Source organism: Peromyscus leucopus, chromosome 19 (genome assembly GCF_004664715.2).
Source record: "Peromyscus leucopus breed LL Stock chromosome 19, UCI_PerLeu_2.1, whole genome shotgun sequence".
Lineage (NCBI taxonomy): Eukaryota > Metazoa > Chordata > Mammalia > Rodentia > Cricetidae > Peromyscus > Peromyscus leucopus.
Window position 1 is genome coordinate 62,227,793 of NC_051079.1, and position 26,450 is coordinate 62,254,242.

The 26,450-nt window shown below is 46.2% G+C and overlaps 1 protein-coding gene across 1 annotated transcript in view; it reads left to right on the top strand.

The window, feature by feature from the left end:
* Myo5b (myosin VB) overlaps positions 1–26,450 on the top strand; it is a 303,407-nt gene that overhangs the window by 209,447 nt on the left and 67,510 nt on the right. Inside the window, exons 15-17 of the mRNA XM_037196923.1 lie at positions 10,743–10,898; positions 11,545–11,642; positions 16,088–16,174. Of these exons, the coding sequence (XP_037052818.1) occupies positions 10,743–10,898; positions 11,545–11,642; positions 16,088–16,174 (341 nt within the window). The remainder of the gene's footprint in view (positions 1–10,742; positions 10,899–11,544; positions 11,643–16,087; positions 16,175–26,450) is intronic.

Below are 26,450 nucleotides of genomic sequence, written 5' to 3' on the forward strand. Positions count from 1 at the left end.
TAGTTAATTCCAGATGTAATCAAGTTGACAGCCAAGAATAGCCATCACAGTAACAAAATGTGAGATGTCAAGGGCATTTAAATCTACTTTGGAACGTTTATTATCTCCAAATATCCCATCTGCTTCTTTCTCATGAGCTGAGCAAAGAAATGCAGATAGTGTATTTGTCTGCCACTTTAACACACATTTAAACATTGGCCTGTGAGTCACTACCCTGAACCACTGTTTGCATCCAGAGATGAGCAAAGCTACATTCTCATTGTCCCTGGATGAGCTGACAAAGATCTGCACAGGAAATCTGAAGGGAACCGAGACTCAGGGAGAGTCTGCAGCCAGGAGAGGCTGAGATAACGTGAAGGGAAAGGAAGTCTGGAGGTGCCTCAGCCAGAAGAGGCCAGTGCACCTGTATTCTAGCAGCTGATGTAGATGGTGCTGCCGGCTGTAGATGATGTAGCCTTTCAGTAGGACCCAGGACGACTCTGCAGGACTTAGGAGTCTTTCTCCGCGGCCATATGGTACCCAGCTCACTGCAGGGCCCTGATAACACTGGAGAGGTGACAGAGGGATTTCTCTTTGTGATAAGCTTTAGAATTGTGGATACAATAAAGAGAAATGATAGAATGGAGAAAGTACAGCCAGCAGCACTAACCCAGCTGCTTAAAGCCAGGTGAGCCCTTCTCCATCAGGGGCCTAAGATGGGATTTAGGGAGGGTTTGAGTCAGCAGCAGCCCTTTGTTCTCATCTCAGAATATCCACGTCAGGGAACAAACCGCAGAGACCATCGGTTTGTGTAAATGTGCGTGGGGTTTTGGAGTTTGATGCCAGGTTAATGTCCTAGATCTCTAGTCCATGGTAGTTAGCAGGAGTTTCTCCATTTTTGACGAGAATGGGGATGGGGTGTAGGAAAGTATCCTCTAGTCACAACTGAAGAGAATGGTTTGTGTACCACTCCTACCCCATGTTGCCTGGGATTCTGAGAGGTGGCCTGCAGGCATGGGAGCCTCTGTCATCTTTATGGACGGTCCTCCTTTGGGGGAACATAAGTGATGACTTAGTACAGATTAGTTCTGCTACTGTTTTGATTTTGAGTGTCTCAGTTTGAGGAACTTGGGGATATCATAACCTAAAAGTGACTATTGCTGAGAAGAAAAAGTGTCTGGCAAGGCAAGTATTAGTATTAGCTGAGCAGTTTTTGTCACTTAATTTTATTTAATAGCTTCATTGAATAGTTATGTATATAGAAAGAGACATATATAGACATATCTAGACAATCTCTGGGTTCTTAGTCGAGTGGAAAAATGCAGTTAGTACACACATGCAAGATGCAGAAAGATATGTGTGGTTGTGAGGCAGGAGTGTGAAGGTCAAGAAGAAAGTTCTCTAGAAGAGAGTGTAATGGGGGCCTGAGTGTCAGCAGTTTGCTAGGAAGACCTGCAGAAGTTGGATGCGGTTGTACATAGGGCAACAATTATTGAAGTGTTTGAACACAAGACAAACTCAGCAAAGAGCAGGTGTGTTGGGGAACGTCTGGGAGAGAGCAGGTGCAAGCTTCCAAAACTCCTCTCCCGGTGAACTCACCCAAGCTGTGTGGAGTTCCTCCAGAGAAGCAAGAGCAACGATACTTCATTTACCAGAACATTTGCCAATGGGTATTTACACAGGCATCCTCCATCTAGCATGAACTAATCTTCCAGACTCCCAGGAGAAAAGCAGATACTCACCAATGGATGATATTGTTTGCACAGTCAACTTGGAAATAGTGAGCCAGTCATATCGGGAAATGGTGAAAACTCACCTGAATCTAAGTGACCTGACACTAACCAACAGTTGGCCTGGAAAGCAGGCCTTGGGAAGAATGGTGCTCTTGCTCTTTTAGGTTAAACATACTGCATTTTTATTAGAAATTTAGTCCTAAAAATTCAAATATCACAGAGCTATATACACGTCCCCTCTTGTATTTCATGAACCATCTTTCAATGAATGCATAGTCTGTATTATAGCACACTGGTACATCCTTTAAGGGTGAAATAATCACAATATGCATGCCTAGTCCCCTATTTGTACACATTGTATCCTTCCATGTGCATACACACATGCTCTTCCTTTCTCAAATAACTCTCAGTAGTTTGCTATTATTTTACAAGTGAAACTGATAGTCAGTGGGTATGCGCAACAGTTGTAGAGTTATTAAACTGAAGGGCAAAAAGGTCTGTGCTGTGTTCTTAGAAAGTCAGACTCCCTTGTTTTGCCCCAACCCAACCATCACACTTCTAGCTTTCTCTTCTGCCAATCTAGTGACCATGTTGCCTCCCCTACACCCCCGACCAGAACCTACAGACGAACCTCCATAGATGCAGCTGCAGAGTAGAGAGAGTCCCTGTGCACTCGGGCTCTGTCTGGTGCCCGGCACATCTGTCATTGTGAATATTTACATCCTTCATCACCAAGCCACTCTGGGTTTCTGAAATGTTCGCTGTGGTAACAGTCCTCCGAGACTTAGGTTTCAAATGCATGCCAACAATAGAATAAGATAGATCTAGAAACATAAAAGACCCTAGGACATCAGTTGAATAGTGTAATGCCTATTTTTTAAAGATAAATTTTAATCTCTAAACACAGCTAGTTCTCAAATCGTCGTGTAAATTTATAATTTTATTTCAAGTACTTTTATTTTATGAGAAACCATTGGCTTTTATCCTCTATGTGGCGTACCTGATAAGAAATTATCACCTTGTCGGGAATAATTAAGTGGTGTGAAATAGAGGACTCCCAGCTGCCACCAGCCAGGGGGACCTCCCAGAACTCACACTTAGTGGGGATAAAGCAAATCGGTGATAATGAGAAAGTGATTAGGGAAGCCTGTTACACTGTGAAGAGCTAGAATGGAGCTAATTGCCTTCTCAGCTATTACAGAGCTATAAATAGGGACACAGCGAAGAAATGCCTCTTAAAACCATGGCCTTAACACATTCGTTTCTGTTAATATGAAGAATGGCAAGTTTTTCCTCCCAACTTTTGCTGCTTAAGAGAAGGAATGTCTTAGTGTATGGGGAGGCTGGGGAGCACTCCTAAATAGGGCAGTATTGTTCCTCTGAAGATGTTCTCCTATCTGCTGCTGTGTGTAAGTCGGGGGGACAACTATTGAGTTGGAAATTTATGTAAGTGTGAGACAGGCAGCCTGGGCCATGGATCTGGATGGACACAAGTGATACCATTTCTCCACTGAATGTTATCAGAGAAGTGACCTCAAGAACATTATGGTTCAGAGAGTCCGTCCAAAGTGCCTGCTTTAAGTCTGGCGGTCCCTGGGGTCCAGGCATAGCAGAGAAGCTCCTCAGACTGAGCCCCAGTGCTCCACTCAAAACAATGTTTGTGCCTTGGGGTTCTCTGAAGCAGAACCAATAATGTGTGTGTGTGTGTGTGTGTGTGTGTGTGTGTGTGTGTGTGTGTGTGTGTAATATGTATACATAAAGAATTTGTAAAACAGTAACAAGTTTTCTCACTCTTGAGAGGCTGAAAACCTGGTAGGTGACCAGCCCTTGAGGCTGGAGCCTCAGCAGCTGGAGGAGACCCACAGTGGCTCTCTCTCATCAGGGTTGGCACTTGGTCCACAAGGTCAGGCGCCTCAGCAGTCCCAGTCTGGGGCCACAACCCTGAAGGGTTCCTGCCACTGCCCCTTAGTCAGTGATGGACCCTAGTACCAAAATCAGTGAAGGACTCCACAGTAGCAACAGGACAAATCTCAGGGGAGGAAAGACGGCCAAGTGAGCCACAGGCCTTTTTATCTAGACTGCTACCAGAGAGTCTGTCCACATTTGGGGCGCGCCTGTCCACATTTGGAGTACACCTGTCCACATTTGGAGTGCATCTGCCCACATCAGTTAAGGTGGTCAGAACAATTTCCCTACCCACATGACTCAAATCTGTGACAGGTTGACATTAAAACCCACCATCACAGTTTGCTCTGAAACGTCACTGCTGTTAAGTGTGAACTTCTACGGTACTTTGAGACCGCGCATTATGACACCTGAGTTCCTCGGTGTGCTTGGCATCCCCTACCCTGGCTGTTGGAAAATGTGTCCGAGAATAGGCAGATTAGAACTTCAGTTGATAAACAGGGTTGCCTTCCCTTTTCCAAGGTGGAGCTGACTCTCTCAAAGCCCATTCAATATTTTTTATTTAAATGTTGAAGTTTCACCCTCCTCCCACCCAAGTGTAGCATCAACCATGTGAAAGAACGGTTTGAAAAGAAAGTGCATTTATTTTTATGTTTGCAGCGGTTTTTTTTTTTTTTGAGGAAAAGCTCCTGATCAAACTGTTCAACTGAGTCCTCTTTCAGTATCACATGTCTGTTTGAAAGGAAATCTCCATTAGAATCTTATGAGTGAATAGGTGTGGTTTCCAAGGAAACACTGTGCACACAGCTGTAATTGAAATTTTCTTAGACTGTCAGTCTTTAAAAGGTGTTTTCATACCCCTCTTAATCCCTTTGCAAATAGATTTGCCTCGGGTCTTTACAGTCTGTATCTAGGCTTGAATAGCAGAAAGGAGAGAAGCCGGTACCTATGGGGACATTTCACATAAATGGCAAACAGGATTAGTGATGTGTTTGGTTTGTCTGAATGTGTTACCGTGACTGCTGTCGAGGGAGGAGGGAGCGGGTTGTGGAAAAGCCTCAGAGGACACATCTCAGTGGCTACCATAGGAAGAGCTGAAGACTTCTGGCCAGCTTGCATACAAAGCAGGTTTCTGAGCAGTTCTGAGAGCGAACCTAGAGTTTCCCCTTTGCCCCGTCCAGTAGTGTAGGTATTTTGTCCTTTGAGTTCTTTATCGAGTTGTAATTTTTGTTGTGTTTTCGGGTTTGTTTCTATTTGGGGCATTCCCCAGTTAATTTCCTATGTATCCCAACCCTCCTGACAGATGGGTGTATAGGGTCCTGCTGGGCATTTTCTGCCTGGCTCTTGCTGTTGCCTACAATCCAGGGTTATATAAGGGTTCCTCTTAGTCTTTTAGTCTCATGACCAACCTAGATCTTTCTATATGACCACTGAGTCACTGAAACAAACCTGCACGGATGAAACCCACTTCTCCTTCCGGGGTGCAATCTCAATAGCAAAGATCTGCAGTTTAAACACAGCTTTGAAAACAAACCCCACATCCTTTAGATGAGTACTGCCAGTGTAGCCTCAGATCTCCCTGAGAGTGTTGGCATCTCTGCCTTTTGTTTGGGGGGAAGCTTGAATGTGTTCAGGCACACCCAGTACAGCGTAAGTACTGTTCACCCCCATTTTGTTTTGTTCCCTTAAATATCCTATTACTCCTGGGATTGAAAATACAAATCCTTTACCGTCTGGTCCTTCTTGCTGCCCTCTCAAGCTCACTTGTGCCTGTGTACTGGCTTTATGTTTTACTAGTTCCCAGGATGTGCTGAGTTCCATCTCTGCACGTACTTCCCCATGAGACATGCTTTCTACCCATCACATATCCCATTTGCCCAAATATGGTACTGTGGGCATCAGGTGGGCCTGGGCTGTATAAGAAAGCAGGACAAGCAAGCTAAAGGCAGCAAGCCAGGAAGCAGCATCCTTCCATATCCAGTGCAGACACTGCCCAGCCAGCATTCCCCAATCCCGTGTGATGATCGCTGGTGTTCATTACACAATAATAAAAACAGGCATAAATTCTGAAAAGTGCCAGTTTTCACCAATCGTTACACCTGGTCATCTGCACGAACTCCTGAGAGCACCAACACAGGTGTACCGACCTGCAGGTGCAAGGTTGTGATGACTAAGGTTCAAAACCAGCACTCAAGGCTTGTCTCTTATACCAAGGATTTTAAACTAAAACAAAGGATATAAACAACTATTTTACCCTAAGTATTATAAGTTTATGGTTTAAAGTCAATTTTAGAGTCAAGAGTACTTATGTATAAGTGTTGTTGTTGTTTTCAAGACAGGGTTACATATAAGTATTTTATATGCAAACTTTCCAGCAACTGTAGGTTATAAGCAACAAACATGTACACTGTGTGCATGTGCCTGTATTACAATCAGCATGCCTGTTTGCTCTTCTTCATACCTTCGCTTTCTCATAGAACCAGCCATGAGAAGCACCTTGACTTCCAGTTTTTCAGCATAGTGGTTTGTGTGCCAATCATCGCTACGGTTCACTGGCCTAGGAAGTCTAAAAGCACCAACCAATCTGGCCTTGGGGGCTCTAGACATAAGAGTGTTTGTGTAGCACATGGGAGGCCCTGGGTTTGAGTGCAAGCATCACAAAAGTACAATGAATAAATTAAAGTATAAACCAATAAGACCAAAGACCATCTCTCGTGAACAGCCAAGTACATTCTTCTGGCTACTTCATTTCTGTTAACAGACTGGTGACAATCAGCACTAGAGAATATGGTCACATCCTAGTCCAGGACTGGAAATATTCAAAATATGCAGAACCAAAATATTTACATAACAGGAAATAAAGGGGCTCCAGTCCCTACTAAGGATAATGAGGACAACTTTGTAAAGCAGGTCCGTCAGTGACATAATTATAGATTATTTTAAATGTCATCTGCCAACAGGTGGCAATTCGGCATCTCTGCAATGGATTTTCCTTCTCTTCACATATGGCATTTCAAAGTCATAAATGTGTCTTTTTAGAGGAGAAAGGACCTAGCCGATTGTCTGAGAAATATATCTGTGCCACTATCATAGTAGCATTACTTTTACTAGGTATTAAATTCTATGTGCTACCACAGAAATGAAACCAATCCTTTCCAGTTCCCAGATATCCAGCCCATGTTGTGCTAGGGGCTGGTAACACAAAAGTGAACACAAACAAATGCAGCCTCTTACACACTGAGGAGTTCATGGTCTAGCATGGAAGGTGAGCACTTATCAGTTACCCACAGGGTAGAAAGGACAATGACAAGAAGATGTCCTAAAGGAAGTGAGAAAATGACACATTTGACCAAATCAGAGTCTGAGACGAGGAAACCAGGAACGGGGTCTCTCAGGGGGTCTTCCTGTTTGCTTTCTGCTGCTGTTGTTGCTGTGATAAGCGTTATGACCAAAAGCAATTCAGAGGGGAAAGGATTTATTTGGGCTCACAGGTAGAATATCAGTTTACTGTAATCCATTATTAAGGGTAGCCAAGGCAGTAGCTTGGGGGCAAGAAATTAGGGGGCAGGAACCAAAGTGCAGTGGACACACACCAACTTCCGGCCAGTGCTCTTACGCCACTCTGGGTATGGTTGAGTTACAAGAAGCCTTCAAGGGATGAGATGGTCCCTGACCTGTTACATGCCCCAGTCACCTAGGCTTGCCACTCAGCATAATTAGCTAACAGGGATGTAGAGCCTGCTTTTGGGTGAGCTGTCACCTGATTCCGACACCCAAGCTCAGCTCTCATGTGCCACCAGCACCATCTTGCTGCTTCACGTGGATACTGTCACGTATTCACGGTACTCATGGCTGTATTGTCAGGTGTCTGACTACCAGGAGCTGAGATGAGCTACATCCTCCAGCAGATTATAATGCAATGTCCAGGCATGCTGCCCAGTTTTCACAGGCTTCTAGGACTGTGTTGTAGTTCATACTGAATGTCAAACTTGATATAATCTAGAACTACCAAGCAGACAAGCTCCTGGGCTTGTCTGTGAAGGATTATCTTGATCAGGTTAGTCTCTGGGCATGCCAGCGAGGGCTTATCCTGATTAGGTTAATTGAGGTGGGGAGACCCGTGTTTACCAGGCTTGTATCCTTGGACTGGATAAAAAGGAGTAGCAGCGTTTGTCACTGGGCTGCTTGACTGTAAATGTAACGTGACCACCTACCTCAAGCTCCTCCCTCAGTGGCTTCCCTGCCATGGTGGACTAAACCCTTCAACTGTGAGCCTGAATGAATGCTTCCTCGTGGAGTTGCATTGTCCGGGCATTTTATCATAGCAACAGGAAAAGTAGCAAATGCAGACTCTTTGAAAACACAACACAGGCATGTGAAGTACTAACGGAGTGTGCTGTTGAATTGTTTTGTGGGTTGTGGACCTGTCATATGATTTTGTCACTCCCTGAGCTATTGACATGACACGCACATTTGTCACCTAAGTGCCTGGTGAATACTTGTTAACCTGAGACTGCTGTTGGGGAAGACCTGGGACAATTGTTGCAGAAGGGGACCAGAGCATGAACTGCTGTCACTGTCGTGTGGGACCTGCAGCCTGATGCGAAGATGCCATTGTGTCTTAAGGACAGAGTCTCCCCTCTTCACCTAAAGTTCCCTCTTTGAGTTCAGGGGATGTTGCTAGTGAGAGGACTATTTTCTCTGGTGCTCTTTATGTATTTGATCTTGATTGCAAGAACCCTAAGGAATCGAGCTCTGCCTGTGCACTCAGGGACCAGCTCGCCTCTAGTTTGGGCTCAGCCTTTGTCTGGTAGCCCTAGGGGGGCTTATGCCAGCTACTATGTTTAGTGGGGTAGGAACAAAGGTTGAAGCAGGGTCTGGCAGGTCCTATTCCCATGGATTCCTGTTGCCTCATATGGTTAATGACAGATTTAAATTCTATGCTAAATTAATTCTAAATATAATTTATATAGAATTATATTAAATTCTATATATATATGACTTCTTTGTCCTTGGTACATTAGGAGACTTTTCATTGCTGAGACAAAATACTGAGCAAGACAACTTTAGGGAGGGAGGCTTTATTTTTGGCTCCCAGTTTTCAAGGTGTTAATCTATCATGGTAGACTTTAGTCTATCATGGTAGAATGAGACTTTCTCCTTCTTCTCTTTTATTCCATTCAGGCCCCAGCCTATGGGATGGAACTACCCACATTCAGGGGGCAGGCTCTTGTCCCCTCAGTTAGTCTGAACTAGAGATTCCTTTGGACACACCTAAAACATGATTTCTTATTCCTCGAGGTGTTTTCTGTATCCAATCACATTCACCACCAAGATTCATTATCACACTGAACATCTGAATCTTTATAATATCCCTTTGCCATAAGGATATTAATTGTACAAAAAAAACCCAAATTTCATGACTTCTTTATGCACATGCGTACTTTGATTATATTTATTCCCATTGCCCTCACTTACCCCCTCTCCTCTTTTCCTTCCTTCTCCCGAAGAGTCACCTCCTACTTCAGTGGTCTTTTCTCTAGATCCCATGTAAAATATGAAACATGATGTGTCTACCTGCATTTTCAGAGTTTTTACTGGGTTTGTGTGTATAACCCAATCATAGAAGTAGATGATGTCTCAGTACTGGGCATCGTCTGTGTGCTTACATGGGTGATCTCATATCGCCCTTCTTTCTGCATTGGGAGCAGCAAGGGCACAGTGGACTCAGCAGGAATTGGGCTCTAGGCCCATCATAGGCCAAGATGGCTTCTATGTGCTATAAACTAGGCCTATGGGATACTCAATTAGGAGTAGGTAGAGCGTGTTGGGAAAGAGGACAAGGGATGCAGGGCTGGTCCTGGGGAGACAGGCTTTAAGACGTGCGGAGAGAATGGAAGGTAGGATTTCTGAGGTAAGATGAGCACAGCATGCAAATATGGAAGGACGGAATAGGAACGTGATGCTTACCATCCTGAAGAGCTGTGCCAGCAGTGTCGGATGTGCGAGCCCAGGGCATCCAGACACCCAGGACCAGCGTCTCATGCATTGAAGTGGTCCTCAAAGGAAGAGAGTGCAGAGTGGATTGGGGGACCCTAGATTCTGAGGCACTGCCCTTTAGCCCCTTTTTCTATTGAGATTCAGTGTGCTGAGGTTTCCCTCCCCCGCTGTCAGGTGTGTATTGGAGACCTCATAGTGCTAGCCCAGCATTGATTTGCTCAGGGAATGAGGGCAGACATGTCCTCATCAGGCTGAGAGTCTTGATGGACAAACTGTGTCGTTAGCATCTTGTCACCGTAACACAGGAACACACAACAGGGACCTTGTGACAGTCTTCTATAATAGGTGCAGTCTTAACCCTGCTGCACTGATGGAAAACCCAGGACTCAGGGGAGCCAAATAACATTACAAGATCCGACAATACGTATTGGAAAATAATAACATTTAAACACAGCTCTGTGAATGCCCATCTCTGCCTCCTACCGCACCCTGAGGAACAGACATGGGCTTTGTAAATGAATGTTTAATAACACTGTTGGGGAAAGCAACTTTTTCCAACCCTTTTAAAGACTGAGGTATCGCTCTCCACACACCATAAAGCCCACCCTTTTGAAGTGTAAACCTCAGTGGTTTTTAGTAAGCTCGGCAAATTGTGCAATCATGTTACGAACTCAAGAATATTCTCATCACTCAAAAATGAAAAACTACACTCATTAGCCGCCACTCCTTTCCCTCTTGGACAACCAGTAGGGCACTTCCTGTTGCCTAGACACTTCCGCTAAACAGACTCACATCTGTGTTTTTATATTTAGCATAATGTTTTCAAAGCTCATCTGCGCGGTGTTGTAGCATGTGTGAGGACTCCGTCCCTTTATATTGTTGAGTAATAATTCCATCGTATTGATAGACCACTCTTCATTCATCACAGGGTGGTCATTTGAGTCATTCTCACTTTGTAGCTTTGATGAATAATGTTGCTGTGGACATGGGTGCACAAGGTTTTGTGTGGACGTGTATTTTCATTTCTCAGGAATATATATATATATATTCGCTGTTTTGGAAGACTATAAATAACATCAAACTCTGAGATCTCCTTTGCACCCTTCTTCCTGCGATTGTGTCTAGTTCTCACTAGTGGCTGACTTGTTCCACGACGACAAGGACTCTGTTCCTGCCACCAACACAGCGAAGAGTCGATCGTCTTCGAAGATCAACATTCGCTCTTCCAGACCGCCCTTGAAGGTCTCCAACAAGGAGCACAAGAAATCCGTGGGCTACCAGGTCAGTCCTAGTTCCAGGCCTGTGACGTGTGCAGCAGGGCTGGCTTGGAAGGGACTGACAGAAGGAAGAAGGAGATAGAAGCAGGGTCCCACGGAAGGTCTCTGGATCGTGTGGGGAGGGAAGGTCCAACTGCGGTGCTCACTTTCTGTCTCCAAAGAGAAGGCCCTGGTAATCCACCTGCGTTTATTCCTCAGGATTTGCCGACTGGAGACATTTCATGCAAACCCCACCATTCCCTGCCTGTTTGGGTACAGGTGTTAGAACCGAATTCCCCATGTTCAGGGATAGCAGACCTCTAGCACACAGCAGGCAGATCTCTCTGGTCTCTTCGCACTCGTGTTTTGTCTTATTGTCATATTCATAACATGGTTTATATTCATCTTGTGAACAGTGGGAGTTAGGCACATTGTCAAGTAGTCTCTCCCATTAATTTTGAAGATCTCTACTATGGAAGGACTCAGTGGTACTCACAGCAAGTTATGAGTGTCAGTTAGAACCTAAACCCCGTCACTGAATGTCTTCCCGTGCCTGTCCTTCTGAATCAATCATCGTAGTAGTGATTTCTGCTGTCACCACTGGCAGGGTGGTCACTGGAATGCTAGTGTAGAGTGGTAAAAATAACCGAGGTCTGGTTTTGCCCCTGCAGTTCCGCACTTCCCTGAACCTGCTCATGGAGACCCTGAACGCCACAACGCCACACTACGTCCGATGCATCAAGCCCAATGATGAAAAGCTCCCCTTCCAGTAAGTGCCAGCCTGCTTATCCTGCCTCGGGATCAGCGGGAACAGGGCGGGCTCAGCCTTGCTGAGCTCTACGGAGTCATATATTGACCGGTCAGTCGCTTCCCAGGTGGGCTCCGTGCTGAGCCTCGCTAAGCAGGCTGCCTGCTTCCTCTCTTCCCTTCCTCCACACGTGTGAGACGTGATTGGGAATCCCTCTGCACCTGTACCTGTTGACGTGAAGGAGCTGGTGGGCAGAGCAGCATCCAGGGAGAGGAGAACCAGATGCCAGGTTCTCTGCAAGGCCTAGTGTACACACCACCACCACCACCACCACCACTACCACCACCCCTACCACCACCCCTACCGAGGGTAGGAGGATGAGAAAGGGGGAAAACAGACCAGGACCAGAGTTGGCTGGTTCCAAGTTAATCTTTCACCCTCTTTGTCAGTTAATTATGATTTTACAGTATCCTGGTTTTGAAAGAAATACAAGGAGATAATAAATGAGAATTACCAGTGAGAAATTATTACAATTTATATGGTTAAAATATGTTGTTGTTGTTATTACTATTATTTTTTTATTATTATTGGCTGGGAAATAGCACAATCAGTAAACTGTGATCCCCAGACCCACATCAAAAAGCCATGTGTAGTGAGTGGTGCATGCTTGTATTCGCAGCACTGGAGATGTGGGATAAGCAGATCCCTGGGGCTCTGTGGCCAGCCAAGGTAGCTTGATCAGCAAGCCTCAGGCCAATCAAAAGACCCTACCTTAAAAAAAAAACAATGTGAATGCTACCTGAGGAATGACACCAAGGTTGACTCATGTCTTCCACACACACTGTACATGTATGTGTGTACCCCTGTTATACATATATAGCACTATATATGTTGACACAAACTATTGACATTATTCTAGAAGCAAAATTCGCCGTATCTTTCCTCCCATTTCTATTTCTGGTGTCTTCTCTTTGGCACTCATCACACGTGGGTCAGATCGTTCTTTGTCTTGAAGGATTGTCCTGAACATGACAGCTTGGTTAGGAGCATCACTGGCCTCCTCCTGGCACATGCTAGTAGCATTCCCATCAGTGTGACAGCCAACATTCTTACACATTACCAAATGTTCCCCAGGGGGGCAGAATGGCCCCATCAAGGGCCCTTGTCCTGTATGTTTTCATAGCACTTCTCCTATAAAAGTATTCTCCCTCTACTTTTAGTCAAGAACTATCTGTCTCGTTTCTTCTTCGTTAGACACTTGGCTGTGACCGGTAGAATGGCATTTAGATATGCTTCCCTCCCCCCAGCTAAAGGACCTGCCTGTCACAAACAACCGCCACTGCCACAGAAGTGACTGTCAACAATTCAATGAAAACAGTACAGGGGTAGGAATGACAAGATGTCTCAGCCAGTAAAAGTACGTGCCCCAAACCTGAGGGCTTGAGTTCAAACCCTGAGAGCCCACAGAGTGGAAGGCGAGAACTGACTTGAGAGAATACTATGAAGACAGAAAGGCGAGAAAGCAATGGAGTGACTCCTCTCCCGGGGAGGAAGAGGCCCGGGGTGAGTGTCAGTCCAGAAGCACCTGGTCGAGGACCTGATGAGATTGGCTGACTAATTGGTCTCAGGGTCTTGGTGGCTGAGCGGTGGCTGTAGGGATACTATGGAGCCTGAGGATTAGTTGGAAGCGAATGGCCTGTGCAAAGTTGATAGAGTAGAAGTGATTGTAGAAGCTAGAAGCTGGGCTTCTCCCTCTGCAGCCAGACAGCTCCAGGCTGTGCTGTTCCTGCGCTGTTTGGAAACAGGGAAGTGAAAACCTGGCTTTCCGCAGTTTAAACCTCTGCCTGGTTGTTTTTTAAATCAAATCAACAGTTAGGTGTTATCTTCCACATTTAAGAGTAGAAGCTGGTTTTCCATTCCTCATCACTCCATAGTGAGGCAGGTGGGGTCTTTAATACTGCAGAGATGAGATTAGAATGCTGCTCAATCCGGGCTACCCAGTTCCCTGGACGAGGAGGAGGAGGATGCGGTGTCTTCCTTGTCCTGTCCTTGTGACTTTCTCTTGCAAGTCCTTTTTCCATCTGTGATTACTGTAGCAAATCTGAGAGTTGTGGTTGACAGATGTTCTCCACACCCACTAAGTGAGTGAGGGAAACAGACAAGAGGTCATGTCTTGCCTGAAGTGGTCCCAGCTGTTAGTGGGGAGCAGGAGCTCAGCTGCATTCCTCTCCAGCTGCGTTAGTCCACACAGGGACTGTGGGTGGGGTGCTGCTGCTGTCTGGGGTGGGGGAGAGCAGGCAGGGGACCACAGATGGGATGATGTGCTCTCTGGGATGAGGAGGAGAAGGTAGGAGACCACAGGTGGGATGCTGCTGCTGCTGCTGTCTGGGGTGGGGAAGAGCAGGCAGGGGACCACAGATGGGATGATGTGCTCTCTGGGATGAGGAGGAGAAGGTAGGAGACCACAGGTGGGATGCTGCTGCTGCTGTCTAGGGTGGGGAAGAGCAGGTAGGGAATATTTTTGCTGACCTCATCACAAAAGGGGATGTTAAGGCTAAGCTAAGAAATGACTTGTTCTAGATAGTAGCCTAGAGGACAGAGTTGTAGTGGGTGGATAGGGGCCCCTGGGACAAAAGTCCCACATTTATCTAACACTTTTTGAAAACTCCTGAGTATCCGTTCTGACTGACTGCCTTAGAGGTAAGAGGAACAGAGCTTTCACCCTGAAGGCTTTCCCAGGATTGGGAGCAGCCCTCATATCCTAAGAGGCTTTTTCTGGGAACAATCAAGGGCCAGATCCCAGAACTGTGCTACGCATCAAAGTGGACAAAGACATCTCAGGGCATGGTATGGGAGAGGGTAGGTTCCAGTGAGGGGCTCAGCGTTTCCTTCTGTCTTCTAAGCCTCTTACACTGCAGAGCTTTGGTCCTCACAGGAGGACATTAGGTTATCAAGTAACGGCTCTCATCAAGACCACGGAAAATTCAAAACCCAGCACTGAGTTGTCCCTTATGCACATAATGTCACTAGTTCATGGCCTGAAGCCCTCTCATTTAGAGCTGAAGTGAGCAGGAAGAGAGTTTGGAGAAGCCAGGTTGGGGGTGCAGCAGAGTGGGGTAAGCAGCGTGAGGGAGCTGAGGAAGTAGGAACAGGAACAGGCCTGAAGGAGAGTGTGGGTATCCTCAAACTTAGGACCTCCATGGAGTCAGAGCATGCCTGATATGCAGCAAAAGCTTAGAGTCATCCATCTCCAGGAAGATGCATGCCGAAGCCAGGCAAGCTCGGGACACCATTTGCCAGTTCGATGACTCGTGAGGGAGGCTCATGTGGTCAGCAGCATGAGAAAGTGGTATGGGCCGGCCAGGGCCGGTCACACAAAGATAAGTAAACAGTCTGTCACAGAGAGACGGAGTGAAGGTGGCGGTCCCTAGGCCACCTTAACCTTGGAATCTAGAATCCAGGTGGGCTGTGCAGCCGTAAAAGAGTACCTGGGTTGTCAGGGAGAGTGACAGATGGTAGACCAGACATTTGTCCTGTGGGCTGATGCAGTAGTTTCCACCACTGTTCATCTACCGGGGTGACCCAGCTGCCTACAGCCTCACCGGGTTTGGTCAAAGCCTCTCCAGTCCAAGGCTGTGAGCCTCGTGGGTCCTCAGACTTGTTCTTTCATCTCCAGAGTTCAGGAAACAGAAGTATAGCTCCCTGGCTTCAGCTGAGCCACTGATAGTTAGAAAGAAAGGGCGTGTATGTTCCTCATCACTTCTGAGTGGAACAGCAGTCTCAGAAAATTCTAAAAAGTGACTAATTCTGGGTCAGCTTGGTTCTTCATATGACCTCTGGCTGTCCTAGTCTCCTGCTGTCTTTCCCTGGGGTTCCCTCCAGCACCTGCTTCCCCACGGATCTTACAGCATGCCTTGCAGTGTGTACCACTGAGCCCTGTCCTCTTCTGCCCCCCTCCTCCCATCACACACAGGCCCTTAGAAAGTCTGTGTGAAAAGAAGAACCGCCCAGGGCAAGCTCTGGAGAGTAGACAGGAATGAGTCTGGGATGGTGGGCAGGACTCCGGGAAGCAAGTGGGCAAGGAAAGGGATGGGATTAAGAATGTGCACAGGGGCTGGAGAGATGCTCAGAGGTTAAGAGCATTAGCTGCTCTTCCAAAGGTCCTGAGTTCAATTGCCAGCAACCACATGGTGGCTCACAACCATCCATAATGAGATCCGGTGCCATCTTCTGGCATACAGACATACTGTAATACATAATAATAAATAAGTCTTAGAAAAAAATGTGCACCATCTCAAGACTGTTGAAATGGCTCCTCCGCCCTTCAGTCTGTACTTTCCAGACCTTGTGTGTCCATCTGCAGCCAGTGGCAGCAGGTGTCTCATCTGCTGCAGTTGAGGAGTACTTTCCTTCTCTCTCGTCCTCTTACCTGCCAGCATCCCTTCATTGTGTGTCTTATTTGGCAGCTTCGACCCAAAGAGAGCCGTGCAGCAGCTCAGAGCCTGTGGAGTATTGGAGACCATTCGGATCAGCGCAGCCGGCTACCCATCCAGGTAATGTCACCAGTCAGGCCTTCCTCAGGCTGCTGTGGAGCATCGAGTGTACTGCCCTGGTGAGCCATGGTTGTGCTGTCAGCCTGGGACAGCTCCTCAACAAGAGCTCCTACACCCTGAAGACCCGAACAGGATGCTGACAGAGAGAATTTCAGCCTGGCTCAAAAACACGGAGTCAACAGGAACAGGCTTTGGGGAAGCATTTCCGATCAGTACGGTCTGGGTGGTGGGCTAGCTACAGTCACAAAATGGACTCCTCAGTCTTATCCTTCATCTTTTCCTCCATTGTACTGTGCCAAAACGTGGGGGCATAATATTTACTGTCTTTCCTATCTCAAGTATACAGTCCAGTGACAATGTGTGTAGCCATTCTTACCAGCCATTTCAAGAATTCCTTTAATCTTGCAAAACTAAAACTGTTCAAGGCAGCTGCCTGTCTTAGTCCATCTTCCATTCCTGTAAGAAAAGACCTGAATGAACAAAACACTCCACACAGACTAACTGCATTTTCAAACGGCCTTGTGTTGGTCACAGTTTTAGTCTGAAAGCCCAAGGTTATGAAGGAAGGGTAAGAACTTCACCCGATAAGAAGCGGCCGAGTAGCTGGAGCCCTGTAGTCCCTCCTGAAGGCCATAATCAATTGGCCTAAGAACTTTCCCATAATTCCCCTTAGCCCTGCCTTGCCTCAGTCATTCCACCACCTCCCAACACCGCCATTCTGGGACCAAATTTCTAACACAGGAACCTTCCTGGGGCAAACCTTACTGTACAATGGTCTCGCACTTCTCTCCCTGTCCCCAGCCCCTGCAGCCACCCTGTCTACTGCTGTTTCAAGTGTGATAAGCTGAGTTCAGGAACCTAGCAGAAGTATTGTCAGTAACCCCATTGCTGGGGGAGAGGGGGCACCAGAGACACAGGGATCTCTGGAGCTCAGTGGCAAGCCACTCCAGCCATTTGGTGAGGCCCCGGTTCAGAGAGCATGTCTCTAAGTGGAATGAGAAAAGAAATACAGTGGAGAGCAATCAAGGGAGGCACCCAGTGTTAACATCTGGCCCTCATGCGTATATCCACACGTATGTATGCACACACCTACAGAACACACACACACCCCACACACAAATAAGCTGCATGTGTCGTGGATGTGCCACAGAACTATGCTACTATCTAGAGACCATGGCTCTCCTCTGGGCACTTGCCCAGAGATGGAGGGTGCGTGGTTACCACACTAGCTCTTGCAAAGTCACGTCGTGCACTAGTAATGTTGCAGAAGCCAAATGCCCTCTACTGTCAACGAGGAAGAGGCAGAGTGGTGTGGCCGCCCTGGAGCCTGCTCATCAGGATCCGCTGCTCTGCCATCTCTCTCTTGGGAGGTAGAAGGAGCCAGCGTGGGGGTAGCCCAAGGCCTCCCTCCTCTCTACACCTGGCACTTTCCCAGGCAGTGGAGGGACCAGTTTCATGCACTGTGGTTAATTGCCCATAAACAGCTTAACCATAAACAATTCCCACATGTCAGGCCTGGAAGGGAAATTGCTGATAGAATCAGGGATTTGCACTTGACCTGGAAAGGGTGAGAACGGTTACTAATCTGCAGCATCCAGGCAGCTTTTCACAGCCAAGAAGGCTTAGGCAATTGTTCAGGGTAATGCTGGAGCCATGTGAAAGGCTTTTCAACCGCATCTTCCCTTTGAGAAGCAAGAGGCGGTGTCCTGGGGTCCTGTCTCATGTTTCGATCTGAAGGTCAGAGCAGAAGCAGTTATAGACTCCACCTGCTTTCCAGTCTGTTCTTGCAGTATCTGGCATTGCCTTTTGATTGGCAGTGTAGGGCTCAGGTCTGACATGTGCCACTTGGTTTCTCATTACCTCTGCCTGCCTTTCAGTGCCTGCCACAGCCCCTGGGTTCAGAACCTACAGTTTCATTCATTGGGAGAACTGGAGGGAGGAGCTGAGTGCTCCCAAGCTACATTTTTATGGGTGCTGCTCTCCTGGCTCTTGTATCTGCTGGACTCCCAAGACATCATCTAACAAGAGGGCATTGTTAGTCCAGCCATGATTCGCCTGCTGATTCTTAGAATTGGGTGTTGTGACCATTAGTGGCAAGCAAACCAACTGAATGGGCTGCGGCCAGATTCTCCTTGGGGAAAAAAAAAAAAAAATGGGTTGGAATTGTAATAGGACAGTTTGTGGAAGAAAGGATGTTATGGCATGACCACATTTCTGTGTTGTGGGCCAAAAAGACATACTGTAATTTAGCATGTTTCCCAGGGAGGCTCACAGAAGGACGTGGGCTGCTGAGTCACCGGCCAGCAACTGAGTTGGTTCTAGAATCAACACCCTTTTGCTTGGACCGTGTTAGTTCCCAGCAGTACTACTCAAGCCAGTCAAGTGTTTACTTTTCAAACAAAGGCTTATTGCCACACATGGCTGCCTGTGTGGGGCCGTAAGTATTCGGGGGCGCATGAGAGAGACTTCTGGTTTTCTTGTTGTGAAATCCCTGTGTGTGACCTCAAGTCAGCGTTCTGAAATTCCCCCAAATTCTCCAGGCAACTGAAGAGGTTAACTTACAAATTGTATAAAAAGGCTTGGTGTTCCTGAGTGGTACTGTGCTTGCTTTGCATGCATAAGGCCTTGGATTCAATCCCCAGCACCAACCACACATAGTGTATACACACACACACACACACACACACTCGCACACACACTCGCACACATGCACACACGCATTAGAACTAAGTTATCCCAGGGCAAACTGTTTGGAGGTATTGTGTGAGAAGCTCAGGGAGATGGATGCTCAGCAACTATGCCTATGCTCTGCTTAGCCTGGATGAACAGACAAACCTGAGGTAGCCATCTTTATGGACAACTTGTGAAGTATGTATAATAGGATTGTGTCAAGCTGTGAAGACACTGGGAAAACATATGACAGTGAGACAGTCTAGGGTAGATAGGGCCAGTGGGAGAAGAAACATCTCAGTGAAAGGAACCACCTATTTCACCAGGAACTTTCTCACTGAATTATTTCCTGGTAGGACAAATGACTTTCAGAAGACGTCACTCCGAAAAGTGTCTCCTTGGACATCAGGAAAAGGACGATGTGCCTGACATGGTTAACTTGATACCCTCCCAGTCAGGGTTCTGTATCCACCTGCCACCTCTGAGCCACTGGGCTGAGATGTCACACAGACTTGCTATGTGAAATCATAGAGACAGAGCATGCCACTGCATTCCTACAGGATTTGCTGTTGCAGCACAATACAGTCTGTTTTCAAGGAGGAAGAGGGGACATTTATTTCTGGGGTCTCACGAGAGCTTTCTGTGGAATGAGAACAGCCTTTTGCCTTCATAGGATCCTCCTCTCCCACAGTCCTCTCTCCATACCTCTCTGTGAAGCATCCAGACCTGTGTTGACACACCTACCCACCAGGAGCTCAAAGCCAGAAGACACAAGCTTGAAGCCATTTAGGGGGGTAATGCTCATGCAGGTGCAAGGATGTAGGACAAGTATGAGAGAAGCTGTAGCCTCTCAGGAGTGAGATTTAAGCTGGGCCTTAAAGAGCAGGAATTCAGGTTGATGGGGAGACAATAGGAACTGTCACTCCATTAAGGCAGACAAGTTAGAGTACTTCTTTGCCAACGTCGTGCCCTCTTAAAATTGCTAGTCTGTGAGGCGCAGCAAGCTCATACTCTGGGTCTGCCCAGTGTCTCACCCAGCAGCAAGGAGAAGCCGCGCATGCTGAGTCTTCAGCTCCATATGGAAGTGGTGTCGACTGTTCAGCCCACATGGCTGCAGGTAGAGCTGCCGCCTGCAGAGATGGCAATGCCACAACTTGCTGGCCTCTTACAGCGTACCTAATAGATATCTTCTCCTGTGTCCCAGTTATTTCAGAGCTCTTTCCAGCAGGTAATTGTGAGTGCCTCTGTGCCTTTTCTTTTTGTAATTACAGGTATTGTAGAAGGTGCAGGGATGAAAGGATGTGTTTCTGGTATTGCAGAAAGCTATGGTTTAAATTCATGGGCCTAGCTCTAACACGTGCTTCCTGTGTCCTCCTTACATTTGCTAAAGGATCCAAGAGAGGTTTTGGACCCCCTTTTTTTGGACCTACATTTTGCTAAAGGGTCCAAGAGAGGTTTCCCTTCCCAAACTACCATTGGAAATGACACACTACAGAAAGCAGCAACTCGGTTAGTGTTGAAATGGAGTTACATCACCCATTCTATCACATGTAGATCCTTTCATCCCCCTGTCCACACCAAGTTCCAGCATCCAGTCTGCCATTAAGAGCAGACATTCTGTTGACCTGGCTTGGGGAGACCTTCGTGGAACCAGAGGGACTTGAGCAGTTTGGGATTCACCTACAAAAAGGATTCACCTCCCCAGCTGCTGAGAACTCACCCAGGGGAGTGAGAGTGGTTTCCCTTGCATTTGCTTGTCAAGTAACTACAGATTACTTCCCAAGCCTCTGTCCGTGGGCTCCAAAGATTAGAGAAATCCCAGCTTGTAACATCTTCCTGTGTCTCTCTTATTTGAGGAGAGAGAGAGAGAGAGAGAGAGAGAGAGAGAGAGAGAGAGAGAGAGAGAGAGAACGAACACGAACTGGAAAGAAAGGGCACAGTCCAGAATTACAGCCAGCTGACAACCCTTCATGTCATTCTTCCCAAGAGCTCAAGCCTTTTGGATAATCAAACCACCCAAATGATGCCTTGGAAGGAATTCTTTCCCCTATTTGAAAATGAAGACATGACCAGCACACCGCTAAGTTTCCCAAAGTTAACCAGTGAGAACAAATGTGGCATGGTTAGCTGGCAGCACTGTTGTGGGTCTCCCACAGGCTGCAGGGTACCTATCTACTTTTATCCTCCCCGAGAATTACAGCTCTCTAGGAAGCTGACTTATAATGAAAATGTATCATTCAATTCGAAACGCTGTGCAGTAGCCAAGAAATATGCTCACAGTAAGGAGCATAAAGAAAGGTGATGGATGGACTGTCAGGATAGCAGCTCCCTCTTGTCCCCAGTTCTCATCTCTGTGCAGTTAACCATCTCCAGACACTCTCACAGCTTCACAACTGAAAGAACTGTGAGGCAAATACTGCTTGGCTGAAATAGGTGTGGGAGGACTCCTCAAACATGCAGTGTTTGAATGAGAAGAGGCAAAACAGAACTGAATGAACTCAGTTTGCATCCTTTTCTTAGAAGTCCAGTACTGGTTTTTAATCTTGAGACAGGGTCTCACTTTGCAGCCCAGGCTGGCCTTGGAGTCTCATAGAGCCTAAGCTGGCCTCAAACTGGCAGCAGGTCCTCCTGCCTTGGTCTTCCAAGTGCTGAGCCTATAGGAATGTGCCGCCTTGAACAGTGCTTACTAGAAAGGCTTCCAGCTTCCTCAACTTTACCTTTCCCGACCCAGGTGGGAAAACAGGTTTAAATTACAGAATTAGGTGGAGGTCTTGGGAACCACCTACTCACCTCCTAGCTTATCATATTTGAATCCTACAGTTGCTGCCTTTGCTCTTGAACTTCTACCAAGCGTATATGGCAGAACTTAGCCCAGAATGATGTGGCTTCTCATCTCTGGCTGTTGGAGCTCTGTCTGTCCTCCTATGGACTGGGGTCTGAGCCAATAGTTCTCAGCCTTCCTAATGCTGCAAGCCTTTAATATAGTTCCTCACATTGTAGTGACCCCCCCCATAATAGAATTAGTTTTTCACTACTTTATAACTGTAATTTTGCTACTGTTATGAATAATAATGTGAACATCCAATATGCAGGGTTATGATATGTGACCCCCCCGAGGGGTCATGACCCACAGGTTGAGAACCACTGCCGTAGCTCATACTCAGGCCTGTTCATCACAGTTGTGAGGATTCACTTCCAAACTAAGAAACCAGCACTCCTCTTCACACCTACGAAGTCAAGTTCTCAGACTGGGCTCTGAGCACACTTGCAGTTTGGCAGGATTCCTCAATGATTTCAAAATATTTCCATTTTGTATTTTGTTGTTGGTCGTTTTGTTTGTTTGTGTGTGTGTTTGTTTTGTTTGCTGTGCTGGGTTCATACTTAGAGCTTTGCATATGCTGGGTGAGTGCTCAACTACTGAGTTATATACCCAGTCCGTATTTTCTGAGACAGGCTCTTGCTATGTAGACCTGGCTGATATCAAGCTGGAAATCCTCCTGCCTCAGGTTACTGAGTGCTGGTAGATAGACATGTGTGCCGCCATGTCTGACTTCTCAATCATTTCTTTTAAATCGTCCTGCCAGAAAACCATTACCCTGGAGGCACACGTGGACTTTGGTAAATTCCAGCCATCCAGTCCCTTCTAGTCCACATTAGGCCTGGGATTTCCTGAGGTTTTCCTTGCTTTGTGGCTTAGCAGCAGCTTAGAGATAACAATGGGCAATTGTGCCTCCCTGGATCTTTATAAAACTAAAGCAAGCTTGAGAGTGGAACCACACTGAGGCTAAGCTTGTACTCCTCCGGGAAGCCCAGGGCACCAGGAGAAGATAGAGGAGAGTGCAGGTTTATTTGTGAAATGGTGCCCATAATGCAGCCTTTACACCACTCTGGGGACTTACTCGGGGATGTTAATGTTGAACCATGAGGACACATGTCCCCTGATGAAGGCCACTCATATAATCCATGTACTGTCAACTTCACCCCCAAGTAATTCAGTGACTTTCAAGTTTGTACAACTTTCTCACACTCTAGCATCATATTTTCATTATCCTGGAGAGGAGCTGTCCTTTCTCATTCCCTCCTCCCAAACCCTAGCAAACACTGTTCCTGAAGATTTTCCTGTTCTGGATGTTGGCACAAAAGCAGCTAGAACATTTAGCCGTCTATGTGTGGCTCCTTTCATTCAGAACTGTTTCCAAGGCTCTACTTTATGCTGCCAAAGGCTGATTCTGTATATGGATTTACCAAATCTTATTTCCTCCATCAGCTAATAGACATCTAGGGTTTTACTTTTTGGAAAGTATGAATGCTGCTCTGAACATGTTCATACATTGCTTTTTGGTTTTGTTTTCAGCCAGAGCTGCACTATGGAGCTCAGGTTGGCCATGAACTTGCAGTCCTCTTGTCTCTATCTCCCAAGCACTGGGATTACAGGATGACAGGGATCACATGCCTAGCCGTGTGCATGCTTCTGTGCAGACACATTTTCATTCTTATTCATTATACAGCTGTCAGAATTACTGGGTCTTATCATAACTATTTACCCCTTTGAGGACCTGCCATACTGTCTCTACAGCAGCTAAATTTTTAGTCAGCAGCAGTAGACAAGGAGCCCATAACTACACAGTCATCAAAATATATTTGTATCTTTTCTATTATAGCCATCTGGGGCATGTGAAGTAGTCTTAGCTGTAATTTTGAGGTGTGTTTCCCTAAAGGTTCATGATGTTAAGTCTCTTTTCACATGTTCTAGGTCATGTGTGTGAATTCTCTAGAGAAATGTATGATTGAATCACTTGTGCATTTTTAAAATTGGGTTATTTGCCTATTGTTGAGCAATGAAAGTGTTTTATTTTTGATATGAGACCATTTTCAATCATATGTAAATATTGTCTCCAAGTCTACGATTAGTCTTTTTATTTTCTTGACAGTAATTAAATTCAATGACTTTTCAGTTTTAATGAAGTCAAATTTATCTGCTTTTATTCTTTGGTTATTTTTTGCTTTAGATGTCATATCTAAGAGATCATTGTCCAATCCAAGGACAAAGGTTTGTACTATGGTTTCTTTAAGTATTTCACAGCTTTCAGTAATTCATTTTGAATTAGCATCTGTATAGTATGAGGTAGGAGACCCAACTTCATTGTTTGTTTTTGGATATGCTATTGTCCCAGCACCATTTTATGAAAAGATCACCTGGACTCTTGAGGTTGGCAAGATGGGTGGTATCATTTACATTTTATGGATGAGGAAACAAATCCCAGAAAAACTGTGACTGAATCAAGTCCTCTCAGATGGAAACAGTTAAGGATGTATTTGCCCTTTAAGTTACACCCCTAATTCTACCCTGAAGGACTCTTCACAATTTTCTAAAGGATCCTTGAAACGATTGACCATGGCATTTTCAGGAAAACTTCTCTGTGATCTGACATGAGAGATTGACTTAGAGCATCATACCAAAGTCTTTCTCAGGAGGCAATCTGAGAATTTATGTAATCAAGCCAATATCTTCATTCAAAGGGGGAACAACACAGAGTTGTACATCCGTGGCCAGCCTATCTCTTCTGTTCATCCTAGCTCACTGATGACTCCATTCACCCCTGTCCACTGATGACCTTACCGGCAGGCATTCTTCTGCAGAATGGCCTCACATGGTGATGGTTAAATCCAGAGTGAGACTCCAGATGGGAACTTGGAGCCAAAACAACACTCCAGGCAACTGTTTTCTATTCCACTCATGGCATCTGTGTTATCCCTCGATGTCACAAGCCAGAGGAGCTCATTTCTAAGAAGGCCTTTCCCTAGACTGCAGGCTCTGATGAATGTTTGCCTAGCCTGGAAGCAGCAGTAGTCACTGCCCTGGCCTTGTCCACACACCCAGCTATGACTGTTTGCCAGGCCAGAGTACAGATGAAGGAAGTCATTTCTGAAAAGGAAGCATGATATTGAAGAAAGCACAGCTAGGCAAGCAGCATATGAGTCAGAACCCAGGGAGAAAGTCAGGGCTAAGGAATTAGGGGGAGCCTACCTCCAAAGTGGCTGAGGTACCATGGAGCACTGTCAGGAGATGGTCATGGTCTCAGAGTGTTTAGCTTCTGCTGCTAATAGGAGATAGAATTCCATGTTCATGCCATACTCAGGAATGGCTTTACAGTCAATTTTACACTTTACAGCCAATGAGGCATAGTGCTATACCAAGTGAGGAGACATATCACCTCACCTGACAAGGAAGGGTCCGTGTGGCTAGAAGACAGTGATGGCTGCTTGTTAAAGCCTTCTCAACCAAAACCGCGTGTGTGTGTGTGTGTGTGTGTGTGTGTGTGTGTGTGTGTGTGTGTATTCTATAGCAAATGTGTTTGTACATACTGAGAGCTTTTGGTTATTATTTAGGGTCTCAATAAGGGAGTGGTAATGGTCCAAAGTTTCAATAGCTCTGTGTTGTATGGGATTCTCCTACACTAAAGGACACTGATAGAAAAGGTTTCACCTGAAGGGTCCAGTCATTTAAATGTCCAGTAAAATACTGTTCAACTATAATAAGTAACTGGTTATAAAGACCACACTAATAGGTTTGGGGGTGAGGGGCCTGAGCATGTCTAAGAGAAACAATGGTTAAAGAAGGCTCAGGGGTAGCAGAAGAGGACATCTATGTGCTAACAAACCTGCAATGCCAGGGCCCAGAGCTCTGGGGCCAACAATAGACTCAGGAGAGTGGAAGCAAAGAGTCTACAAAGCAAAATCTAAGTTAGTCTGAGGTCTTACCAAGCTGTCTTCCTCTACATTGATATAGCTGCCATGAGCACATGTTCAAATCCATTAAATTCTCCTTTGACAAAAGAATCCAATGCTCTTTTTATTTTCACTTTGCAGCTTTTTCCATTACAGGCAGGAAGACTTTCTGTGAAGGTTTTCTCACTAGGCACATAATAGGTCCATGGAAAGGGGAACCCATGTTTGATCCTGGACTCTGTGGTAAATGTTTCTATAGGCCTTATGATGCCAAGACCTCACGGCAGACTCACATCCCTTGGTCTATCTCCCGAGGGAATGAATGAGTTCCTTCCCAAGGCCAGGTGTTCTCTTCTCAGCACCCCTCTTTTCCAGAGTCACTGATCCACCCTCCCCTCATGCAGGGGTATTTCAAAATGTATTTGCAAGTAAAAAGAACTGGGTGCCTTGAGCAGGAAGGAACATACTGGAAAGCCCTCCCAGCACTCCTGTGATGACTCACTGGCTACAAAGGCCCAGGTTCTTTTGTGAGGTGGGTGACTCTGTTCTGTAGACAGAGGAGATGTCATGCAGCCGGGCCTTTACCTGAGTCACAGTGATGGCCAAGGTCAGAGCCAGGCTTCCTGTGCTGCGAGCTCATTACAAACTGGATTTGACGTCCGTCTTTGCAGTCACATCTCCGCTACCCTCATAATTTCCTTGAGCTGTGGATCTGCCAGCAGTAAGATTTTCAAATTAGAAACATTTAAGGATTTTAGCCCAGCTAAATGCTGCCTTAATTATTTCCCAGCAAAACTGCAAAGTCACAGAGACAAACGGTAAGTACACAAATAGCCATGATGCGGAGTGTGAGAAGTGCCCTTCAAGAGTCAGGGGA